Source organism: Danio aesculapii, chromosome 10 (genome assembly GCF_903798145.1).
Source record: "Danio aesculapii chromosome 10, fDanAes4.1, whole genome shotgun sequence".
NCBI lineage: Eukaryota > Metazoa > Chordata > Actinopteri > Cypriniformes > Danionidae > Danio > Danio aesculapii.
In genome coordinates, this window is record NC_079444.1 from 20895196 (window position 1) to 20908079 (window position 12884).

At 36.4% G+C, this 12884-nt stretch overlaps 1 protein-coding gene across 3 annotated transcripts in view; it reads right to left on the reverse strand.

Annotated features, from left to right (window-relative positions):
* kcnip3b (Kv channel interacting protein 3b, calsenilin) overlaps positions 1 to 12613 on the reverse strand; it is a 38309-nt gene extending 25696 nt beyond the window's left edge. For all 3 annotated transcript variants that reach the window (XM_056467541.1, XM_056467540.1, XM_056467539.1), the window contains exons 1-2: positions 12477 to 12613; positions 2805 to 2985 (exon numbers count right to left, since the gene is read on the reverse strand). In XM_056467541.1, coding sequence (XP_056323516.1) covers positions 2805 to 2985; positions 12477 to 12482 — 187 coding nt within the window. In that variant the 5' untranslated portion in view covers positions 12483 to 12613. The remainder of the gene's footprint in view (positions 1 to 2804; positions 2986 to 12476) is intronic.
* Positions 12614 to 12884: the final 271 nt, after the last annotated feature.

Consider the following 12884-nt stretch of genomic DNA (forward strand, 5'->3'; position numbering starts at 1 on the left):
TAGTGAGGCAGTGTTGCCTTAAGCAGAAGCAGCACTATGTTAGATAGTACACAGTTGTTTGTTATATAATGCATTTTTTTATTCAGTAAGGAAATAGTAATTTATCAAAAGTGTCAGTAAAGACATTTACAATGTTCTTTTCAAATAAATGTATTCAACTGAAGAATCATGAAAAATATTATTTGTGGTTGCCATGAAAACGTAATGCAGAGCAGCACCAATGTTTTCAGCAAAGCTAATCAGCATATTAAAATGATTTCTAATGGATCATGTGATGCTGATTCCATCATAGCAATAATTTACCTTTTAAAGGTGCAGTAGGTGATCTGCCAAAATGCTAACCGGTTAGTATATCTTTGAAACACAGTCCCTCCCCTGCCGTCCAAAGCCACGCCTCCTAAAATCACGAACGCACACCTTAAAGATGACAGTAGACAACCCACTAGATCATGTCATCCGCCAGTTAGAAAACTTTATAGTACACTTTATAATACTACAATTCTGAGTGAAAAACTGTATTATATCTAGCATGTTTTCGGTTTCAAAACTTGTCATGTGCAATATCTTATGTATGCAAGGATCACTGGTCTCACTCTCTCACACGCTTTGTCCTAAAGCGACTACTGTATGCTTAGTGATTGGCCGGTGGGGTGCAGGAATTACTCTTATTACCAAGTCATACTTACATGCTATTTCAGACCGAATATTCAGAGTAACATGGTAAACAATATAGGGAGCGCGTCACAGGTTGTCATTGTTCAAAAATGAACCAATGTGATGTGAATATAAAACCAACTTCAGCTCAGTAAAGCAGGCTAGGTGGAATAGCGCTATTGACTTATGTTTTGTTGTTAAACTAAAACTTATGAAATTGAAAATAGTCACATCACTCTTTTGCCGGAAGATTTCAGTGGCTGAACAACACTTCTGTGCATATAACCATTCATAAAACAACAATCTACATAAGCATTGCGTGACTAAAAGAGTTTTAAAACATAACATTACCTTTCTAAAAGAAATACCTCCGCCATGGTGTCATTCTTCCTCCAGTGTGTAAAAGTAACTCCAATATTAACTCAGGATTTTAAAAAGTTTTGATTCAGCATTTGTTTTTACTGCTGTCACTCTCTCATGTACATGCGCAAACAGCGGATCTGTCTGTGAACAGGGGTGCGCAGATGTACAAATCTACATTTGTTGACCGACAGTTTGAGCTACTTATCAGAATTATGGGAATTGTCGGTCCAACAAATTTTAATTGGATAAACATTTGAGTCGTATGCTTTTCCCAGAATATAAAAATACATATAAATACATTTAGATCATTTAATTTAATCCTTACTATTGGAATGTAAAGAGACTTTCAATCAGCACAACAAAAATGTTTTTTTTTTAAAAAAACGCACCTTTAACATATAGAAAGCAGCACTTTTAATGATTTTAATATTTAAAAATATTTGAGTTTTTTTGAACAGTGATATGAACCGTGAAAAAGTGTGTTTATTTATTATACCAGTATAATATAATATAATTTATATATTATATAAAATTCTGCTCGACCAATCAGATTTCGAAAATAATTTTCTGTATAGCATCATGGGTAATGTAGTTTAAATATAACATGAATTAATGCAACCTTTATTAGTCATTCTTTACAAAATCCTATATGCATATACACTACCAGTCAAAAGTTTGGTGCCAGTAAGCTTATTCTGCTCACCAAAGCTGCATTTATTTCATCAAAAATACAGTACAAATTGTAAAATTGTGAAATCTTACTGCACTGTAAAATAACTGTTCAAACCTAGTTTATCATTTATTTAATCATTTATTCCAGTGATTTTAACGATGACTTTGCAGCTTCATTACTTCAGTCTTCAGAGTCACATGATCCTTCAGAAATCACTCTAATAATAATAATAATGATAATAATAATAATAATTATTATTATAGTAGTAATAAAAGCAATAATGACTGGAGTAATAATTTCATTTGAAACTACATACAATAAGAAAGCAGTTATTTATAAGTTCAAAAAATATTTACCAATTTAGCCTTTTTTTTTTTTTTACATTTAATAAATGCTGCTGTGATGAACAGAATAATAATAGCAATAAAAAAAACTGACCCCAAACTTTTGACCAGTGTATATATTTTTAACAATTTTTTAACTGTAAGTCAACTATTTGGCTCTATTGATTTGCATTATATATTCAGTCATAATACATAATTGCATTATATATTTAATTTCACTGGTCCAAGTCAGCTAATATAGAATGCAACAAATTTATGTTTTATTTGATAGTTTCTACTGTTCTACATAAGTTCAGACCATAATATGTGAACGATGTGGACTGGAAACTACAGCACAGTGATTGTAAATGCAGCATTTTTTTAAATATGTGATTTGTTTCACACCGGGATCACTGGGAGCGGCATTTGTTTCACCATTAAGCAGAAAGCGTGAAATGGAAAACCCGGAGTGGAGCATATGCTACCTTCAAGTCATGTCATAAATGTTTCTATAAATAATCTAATCATACATAAACAGGACAACCTGCAGGCAACTCGAGGCACTTTCTTAAAAGCTCAGATGCCGTAGAGATGCAGTGATGTCAGTTTTAGTTTTAAGGTGGAAGCTATAAGTCTTTACTATACCGCATATCTCTAAAAGGCCTGTATTAAGTTATTTCATAAATGCTATATTAAACCTCTCCTCTCTAATTTGCTCCCTCCGCTCTTCCATCTGGATCATGGCTAGCACACAGCGTTCATAACACTCTCTGGGTTTTTAGGAGTCATACTTGAGCCCTGGGGCGCCGCACTGGCGATGATCCATTTGACCAGACAGCATTTCATGAGGGATTTGCGGGTGATGCGTGGTTTCTGCCACTTCCCGTCGCTCTCCTTCTGCCCGCTGGGGTCCCCATCCCGCCCGTTGGCATCAGGAAGCAGACCTCCATCGACGCCCTTCTGTCCATCTGCCTGGAGGACAAAGACAATGAGAAAACACATTAAAAGAGCCTTGTTCTTAAAGGAAGTCAAGGAGGTTGGTGCACTGGAACGTGCTGCTTTTATAATACTCACAATCTGCTTTAAAGCTTTTGTGGAGGACATTGTATTTCAATTTAACAGTGAAAGCTGATGCTTTACAGTTCTATCTTTTAATGTTGATGAACATTTTTGTTGTGAAACACATGTTAATTTTTATTGCTCATCCATTTTTCTGACAACTTCCATTGTTGCCTCAGGATGGCTGTGGGCATGTCATACTGGGTTCAGATTTCACAAAAGGGGTCAATAACCATGCAAATACTCTAGAGAAATGTAATGTAATTCTGGTGAAATGTAATTTTTGCTCAATTATGCTCAGCTCTGAAATATTTTATCTGCATATTGTTCTCTTCGTTTTTTTTTTGTTTTTTTTTTAAATAAAGGTGCTGTATGTCAGTTTTAGGGTGCTTTCACACCTGTAGATCAAATGCTTTGTTCCGAAACAAGGATTAAAATTGTTACAATGTTTATTTTTGTTCTCATTGCAGTTCGCTTTCACACGGCAAAGTTTCTAAACAGACCAAAATAGTTAAAACAAGTCTTGTGCGAGTAAACTCTCCTCACATTGGTTTCAGGATTTGATTTTCAGTCCCATGAATTCAACTCAACTGTCATACGTCATTATTTGCAGTCAGATCATGAAGCAGATCAATGTTGATCTTTCTTTCATGATGTGCAGAAATGAAAACAATAGGCCTAATATAAAAAATTATAAAATTAAAATATGTAAAAATTATCACATGATAGTGCTGTTAATCTGTAAGGAAAATTGACAGAAATTCTGTAATATTTGAGCATGCGTTCACTTTCGTATTTGTCATAAAACGCAGATTTACCGGTACACTCTCAGAAATAAAGGTACAGGAGCTGTCACTGGGGCAGTACCTTTTTAAAAGATACATATTTGTACCCAAATAGTCCACAGTGGTACCTAAAAGGTGCATATTAGTACCCAAATGTACCTAAATGTACCTTTGAGATACCATTATGGACCCTTCAGGTACAAATATATACCTTTTGAAAAGGTACTGCCCCAGTGACAGCTCCTGTACCTTTATTTCTGAGAGTATAGGAATAACATCCTGCCCTACTCATAATTTTCTGTTTTGCTGTATATATGGCTAATACATCACCATAATACACTGTGATATAGCCTGGTTCGTTAGTACGTTGGATCATTTTGCTTTCTTACTACAATCGATCCGCTCTAGAGTTTGTTTCATTCGAGCCGAGACCACCTCATTCAGGCGATCTTGGACCAATTGTTTTGGAGCAGATCCGAGCACGATTGCTGGATGCACATGTGCCAAACAAACCATGCTAACTGGGCAAATGAGACCGGTTCCGAAACAAACATCTAGTTGTGAAAGCACCCTTAGACTCTTGTAATGCACAAAAATACCATAATATGTTTGGAGATATTTAAGAAACATGCTAAGTACACATTCTTGTTCATAAAAAAAAAACAATGCTAGAGCCTGATGTTCTGCTTTAAAAAAATGTCTGTTATGTGCCTGAACATCTGTCTTTGTTTTGGTTCTTTTAACTCGCCCAATGACAGTTTAGCACCCTGGGTTGCCTTGGTTGAAAACCATGCATTTGATTCACTCAGTCAGGAAGGCTCTCAAAGTATGCATCCGCGAGCAAAATGCAGTAGCAGATTAGGAAATGAGATGCAGATTCAGAGTTCCACATGAGATTGTTATTAATTGTCAAATAATATAAATATTACAAACAAAAACATTAGGTGAGCAGGTTACTTTTAGGTTGTAGCTCCATGTCCTAACAGCAATTTGGCTGTTTGCACCAGACAGAAATTTAAATACAACCATTCAGAAGCAGAAAATAGTGCACTTACTGCACTACCAACAAAATGGTAAGGTTTATAATCTTATTAATACATATTAACCCTCTTTAACATTATTAAATGTACATGCTGAAGCACTGATATGTGTTGGCTTGCACTGAGTCACAGTTCTAAAGTTCAATTTCAAAGGGTTTATTTTATTTTCAAAATCTGAGGTGAACTTTCTGCTGCTGCCTTTTATTTCTGGTTCTGAATACTGGCACTTCCCCTAAATGTTTCATGATTTGGTTCAACGATTAAATGAATCGCTCAAAAAATGAAAACTGTCATCATTTACTCACCCCTTACTTTTCCAAACCTAAATCCGTCTCTTTCTTCTGTTAAACACAGAAGAACATTTTGAAGAAAGCTGGAAACTTGTAACCATTAACTATCATATTATGCGTTTTTCCTAGAATAGATGTCAAGGGCTACACATTTTCAGCTTTCTTCAAAATACCTTCTTTGGTGTTCAACAGAAGAAAGAAACTAATTAAGGTTTAAAAATGTATAACCACTTGAGGGTGAGTAAATCGCGAATACATTATCATTTTTGGGTGAACTGTCCCTTTCAAGTTCTCCAGAAAAATCCTCCAGGTTGTGGACATACTTTAGCTTTCCAGCATACTCTGAATATGGCAACCCTATCTAACTATAAGTGGCTGTCTGGTCACAAGCTCCATCTTTTCACAATACATAACTTACAGTATGTACTCATTCAAGTATTACAAATTACATATAACTAATGCTCCAAAAGGGATATTGATGCATTCATTTTTGTATTCTGAGAAATATGTAGCTTTTGAACATAGCAAAGATATATTTTTTATCTTAGTCTGTATGTTTAGTCTGATTTTACCCCTATATTTACAATTCTAATTGGTTAAATGGATGGTTTACATGCTACAACACTCTCCAGCCAGTTCTAAAGCAACAACAGAGAAATGAAAAACACCTTTAATATCTGTACGGTAAGAGAGCCATAAAAGAGATAAACAGAAAAATGAATAAAAACATAAAAGTAAGAACAAGGAAGTGTCTAAGGAATAGAAACTTTAAAAAAGAAAAACATACCTTCACATGCACTGAAATGCACATGGGCGAGAATTCGCTTACTCGTGCAAACTATTGTTCGCCTTGAACAACATGAGGAATCCTGTGAGGGCCCTGAATTCTTATTTGAATATGAAAAGACAGTAAGCTTTGCTCTGAACATTTAGAGCATCACTAAATAATTCAACCTCCCTAAAAACAGTATCAATAAAACATCAGGGGCCAGCATCTTGGGGGACTCATTTTTGAGGGCCAGCAAGTGTTAAACATCTCCACAACAGAGAATCTGTATTACCAACTTAAGAACTATAAAGAACATGTTTAATTCTGCTTCAAATGCAAGTTAAGCAGTTCATGAGTTGTAAATACCTACAAGCACTCATTTGCTTGACTACACATCTGTCCTGATAGGCATAATGTTGTGTAATCACACCAGTAAATTCATCACAAAGAGTTTTCTTTCCTGGCTGTATTTGTGTGTTTTACCGTGATTTGGATGATAATGATTGCTGTGGTGTGGACATGTATGTATTTGTGCTGTACTGTCATGTCATCACCTACAGACCTGAGCACCTGCTTATTATTGACACGACTGTGGTGAGTCAGTCGAGTGTATCGTGTACAGTAAGCAATGTCAACACAGCAGGCTCCAATTAATCTCTGGCTTGACCACTGTGACTGCTCAACCTGTCCCAAACAACCACATATGGCACCTTCAGCACAAACAGGCCTTGATATCCCCGCAGGAACACCAGGGAAGCTGAGTGAGTAGCACCGCATTGACGCAAAACAGAACAGCATGATATAATGCAAGTAAATTTGGTGAATCTAATTATAATTCTTGATTTTAATGGTTGCAAATTAATTTACTTCACAATTACCAATTATATTACTCACTTTAGGACCCTAATACAACAGGTGCAATGCGGCGCCAGGAGTGATGCAAGTGTTATTCACTTGTTTCAGCCTGGTGCAGGTATTGGTTTCACATCCTGCGCCACGTTGTTTAAATAGCAAATGCATTTGCACCCATGGATGGTAGTATGAAAAGGAGGGAGTTAAAGGTGTATTGTTGGCACAACTGAAATAGAAAGCGACATTAACCAACTAAAACCTGGGCTGCGTTCGAAACCGCCTACTACTCAGTAGGTACTGCATTTGAATTCAAACATACTATTTGGCTGTTAGAAAAGTACGTTCTATACAGGATGTAAGAAGTATGGAATTCGGACGTACTACATCCGCCATTTTGTCATGGTCACATGACCTACCTGTGTCAGTTGCATCACTTCACTCCCATTCATGAATTCTCTCACGGGGCATCATGGGATAGCCCAGCGTGCATGGGATGCACACTTCAGAATTTCGCTGAATGTAGTAAGTCATCCGTGTACTTCTGGTATACTGATTTTCGAATTCGGACCCTACTCAGCTCGCGTACTGTATAGTACGGAAGTATGTGGTTTCAGATGCAGCCCTGGTCTAAGTTCAATAGCACAGCTTTTTTTGTCATTTAAATAGAGGGTTGTGAGATATATGCTTGTAGGCACATCTAAAATGCGCATACACTTTGCTTATTCACCACACAAAGGGATGTGCATCAGCAAATATCTTTCAATATGAAAAATAAAGGAATTAAGGAATTTAGCTTGGTTTACACCTCATGCACGAGCAAATCTGTTTCCCCACCAGTGAATCGTTCAGTTTTTCCACCTTTCCACCTGCAATGTAAAAACCCACCATGGTGCAACTGCAACTCATTCTTAAAGGAAATGGGAGGTGAGACTTAATGCCCTGGACATGCCAAGTTCACCTGCGGGTGGGTTTAGAATGTTAGAATAGAGCCCTATGAGATCTAAATCTTTTTTACTTTGCAGCCATCTTTGAAACGTAAGTGCAACTCCTTTCTCTTTGAATAAGGAAACATAAAATTGTTTGCCAAGCTTACAATTATATTTCATTTTTGAGATTAAGAATGCAATTCTAAATTCTTAACTAAGAACTGCAATTCTTAAGCTAATGCACATGTGCACCCAAGGGATACAAATCCACGACACCAACAACCTTTATAGAGGATGAAATCCTGTCTATCAACTATGTATGAAATGACTTCTGTAAGAATCAATAACTTGCATGTCACACAATATCATCCTCTGAATAACGTTGATTATGATCATGCTGTTCTGACTTATTCCTAATGACGCATCTTCCAAAATGACTTCCTTCCCAGGAGAATTGCAAGTTTATAGTAATTGATGATTGGTTCCTTTTCGAGAAATCCGGTTTCCTTCCAATAAGTGTCCATATTGACTGCTGTATCTCTTTCCCACTCAAACTATTCAAGTAACATGTCTTGTTTATTTTATAGTGTTTGGCCACTAAACACTCAAGCGCTATTTTTTTTCTAAGCAGTTTACGGTTAACAACCTACCATAGAGCGCCATCTGCTGTTAAAACTTAAATTCATAATGAATTCCAGAGAGAATTACAATGCATTTGGAATATCTCAGAATCCACGCGGAATCATTTGGCAATTCGATTTTTCTCCACAGTTCTATCATTATCCAAACAGACCAGGTCCAGGTTTACTGATAATGATGTAACTTTGCTCTTAAGTCTATGAGGCACCGTGTAGGATTAAAATCCAACTTTGCTTATTAACATACATTAAAACACATGCATATAAACCTATAAAGTACTCGCATATACATGTATACAATTGGATGTTCAAAACAATAAATATGAAACTTGCGTTTCTGTGTACAAACTTGATGCATGCATACACCCACATACACTCCCTTACAGTATACATATAAACCTGATCCTTGCATATACAGTACATCCATAACAACACACACAAACACATACATAAAAACTTGCTGCATGCAAACAGACCTGTACATACTCACATTTGCATATAAACTTGACCTATGTGTATGTGCCTATAAACCCTTACACATGATGAATATAAATTTGAAGTGTGCATAAACACCCAAATAACACTCACGAAAAACATAAAAAATACAGTTCAGAAACATATATACAATTCTGTATACATATACTGTATGCAAGGGGTTTTATATTTGCATGTGCACAAACTTTTCATTGTAAAAAGAAGGCATTTCAGTTTAAAAGGAAGGTGTTTTTTTTTTTTTACGCAGAAATAAAACACCTTCCTTTTTAAACTGAAATGCCTTCTTTTTACAATGAAAAGTTAATGCACATGCAAATATAAAACCCCTTGCATATATGTATACAGAATTGTAGAAAGAAAAACGTGATTTATAGAGGAATTACAGAGGAAGCTGTCTGAAAGGATATCCAGGTGCTAACTTGGATTGTATCCAATAAACATAAAACCACGGCTGACCAACTCAGAATTAAATATGCACCTAAACTCCCCCGTTTTCACCAAAACTGTTCATCGGGAGCTCCACAGGGTCAACACACATGGCTGGGCTGCTATATCCAAACCTTTGGTCACTCATGCCAATGCCAAATATCGGTTTCAATGAGGCCAGCAGTAAAAAATCTAGGGCTATGGACAATGTAAAACATGTATTGTTCTCTGATGAGTCCACTGTAACCGACTTTCCCAAATCTGGGAGAGTTATGGTGCGAAGAAGCCCCAAAGAATTGTACAGACTGTTAAGTGCCCAGAGTGAAGCATGGGGGTGGATCAATGATGGTTTGGGCTGCAGTATCATGGATTTACCTTGGACAAATATTTGTGCTTGGTGGGCACGTCACTGCCAAGAACTACTGAACCATTCTGAAGGACCATGTGCACCCAGTGGTTCAAACATTGTATCCTGAAGGTGGTGCATTGTATCAGGATGATAATGCATCAATACAAACAGCAAGACTGGTGACAGAGAGGCTTGATGAACATGAAAGTGAAGTTCACTTTCACCAGGTCTAAATATTGTAGAGCCACTTCGTGGTGTTTTAGAGGAGCGAGTCATGAAACGTTTTCCTCCACCAGCATCACCTGGCCACTGTTCTGCAACAAGAATGTCCCTCTGGCCACTGTGCAGAACTTGTATCTGTCATTCCCTAAACAAATTGAGGTTTTGGCCACAAAAGGAGGCCCTACACCATCCTAATGATTTATTGTGGTCTAAAACCAGGCATTTCAGTTTTGTTCTGTGCTGCCATGCTAATGACTTTATACACCCTTGATTTTATAGAAACAGGGAAACACAAACAATGCTTAAACATGATGTGCATTTCACTGTACTGCACAGAGCAGCATTAAACTGCAGAGAACTTTTTAAAATTCATTTAGTCTAATACAACGATGTGCCATAATAAAAAAAACTCCACTGCTTTCATGTCACATTGCGCTCGTCTCTCATTAGCAATTACTTCAATCACTCTTGTTTCACTTAGGCAGCTTTTAGCCTTACTCTGCTTCATAGTAAGTTTTGAACACATTAGTTAATCAATGAACAATTTCTGCAGGAGTCCCATATGATGTAAAGAAGATGACAACTTCCATGATTCCACACTCAGTCACGGTGTTATCAAACTATGCCTTTTTAGTTGTAAAAAGCACCCTCTAGTGATGAAAACTACATACTGTGCCTTTCAACAGACCTGAAAACCAAAATAATCTGATCAACAGTGCAACAGGCTAAAGCATCAGCACCAGATGAGCAGTCACAATGAACAACACCAGTCAAGAAACTACTGAGTTTAATTTCTAGATCCAGATTCAATAATATCAGTCAATAAATATTATACTAAAGCAACACTACATAAGTAAACTTCAGAGATCTTTTTCTTGTCTTTATTAGACAACAGAACATATTTTGGAGCAACACTAGTTTAACAGACTACATAGAAGTAAAAAAAATACAAATATTTTTCAATGTGAACACATTTTCAGTCTTAATCCCTACAGTGTTATGATGTTATTCAGTTCTCTTGTTCTCCGTCTGACAAGTGATGCCTTTGAGCAGTAGTTTGTTTGGTTGTTATTTGTGACAAATTCTCAGAGACCAAAGTAATAAGATTTCCTGTATTTAATTTCCCTGTTTGGCAAAATGTTCACTGAATTATTAAACCACTTTGAGTTATGTTGTGTTCAAATTTTAAAACAATCTCCAAGCATGGCATCAACTGAAACTCTGAGGCCCCCCTAGTGTTAACTGCATCTCAGAAGATGAAGAAACAACTAATATCCTTCTTTCTCTGTCACAGACAGTATTATGATCAGAGAATTAGATGAGAATGCCATGGAGTTAGCCAAGATGAGCAATGTACAGTTTCTGCCATGTAAGCACCACAATTTAAAAACAACAATAAAACCTAATAAATTTCGGAAAATATTTGTGTGTTTTAGCTATATTTACAAAAAATAACATAGTAAAAAGTCTCAATTTTAAACGTACCTTAATTTTTTTTTTCCATCATCATGTTTCATATCAAAAGAAGAAAAATTCTGCTATTTAACACCAAACACTCTTCAATGAAGGTGTCAACTGAAAATGACAGTATCAAGAAACACACGAGAGTGCACAGTTCCCTTGCCAGAGATTACATAAACCATCATTGCTCTTGTCATAGGTCATCAGCATCTCTGTTTTTTTTTCTTGTCTGGCACATCTGATGAAGTGGATAAGCGTGTATGCAACTATAAATAATGTGTGGTGGGAATATGGAGTGTTATAATGTAAATTATTAAATGAAATTGTGAATAAGGTTTCTCAGAATTCCTTTACAGTCCTCTCACAGCGCTGGCTGGCTGAACAATCTAACTAAATAACATTTAGTATAGATATTCAAATATTTATTTTTGGCTGTTCCCCTGTTTCTGCCAAAAGCTCTAATATTACATTAGCCAAGGGGCATGAAGGGCATGATATCAAATTCCTGACACAGGCTGTTCTAAAGTAGTCGAAAGAAGGCAGAGTGTTACATAATAATCAGATTACCGGTTATAAAAGTCACCATCCGACAAAATTTGTAGATGAAAATGGCTCAGGGCTCCTCTCAAGACAATTTAATATACTTTAAATCTCGCTCTCTCTTTCTCTCTCTCTCTCTCTCTTACATACACACAACCACACACACATAGCCTACACAGACACAGAGAGGGAGATACGAATAAAATAAGCAAAAATTCTTAGAAAGTGACTGAAGAGACTGTTGAAATCAGATTGATATCAAATGTACACAATAAAATTACATAGAAATCAACCTGCAGCAAACTGTATAGTTTATAATGGACATAAATAATCGTGACAATTACCCATGGTTGTTAGATGCAAAAAGTTTAAAAGCCTACCACGGAAAGTATTTTTAAGATAACGCGGGCTGGATTAAACTTTCCAAACACCTTAAAGTTTACGGCAAGGAAATATAAACTAACAGTAGCGTCGTGTTCAAAACCGTTTACCAAAACGCGGTTAAATAAACTTAAAGCACTTACATCTGCATCATTTTAACGATTGCCGTCGAAGTTGGACATTGACAGAAATATTATATTTTTTCCAGAGCCTCAGGTAAAGCATCTTACCTGCATGTTGTTCCTGGTGTCTGTTTTGATGACCGAATGAATGAATGAATTTAGGGATCCTCAGACGTTCGCTCTCACTTACTGTCTGCTTTGGTGGTTCTGTAGACAGATGTGAAAACAGAAGAATATCCCTCGATCTCTAGTGACATAGAAAGGCACGCGAGAGAGAGAGAGGGGGAGAGAGAGAGAGGGAGAGGGAGAGAGAGAGAGAGAGAGAGAGACGGCGGAGATCTTCATCCGGCAAGTACATCATTAGATGAACTGACATTATTAAAATCACAGATTAGCCTAATCTGCTATTTTTATAGCTGAGTTTATATGCTTAATAAATAAATAAAATAATCGTATTCATAAAATTAAACTTATGAAAAAATTAAATTGCACATTTAGACGTTCATAAAACACACG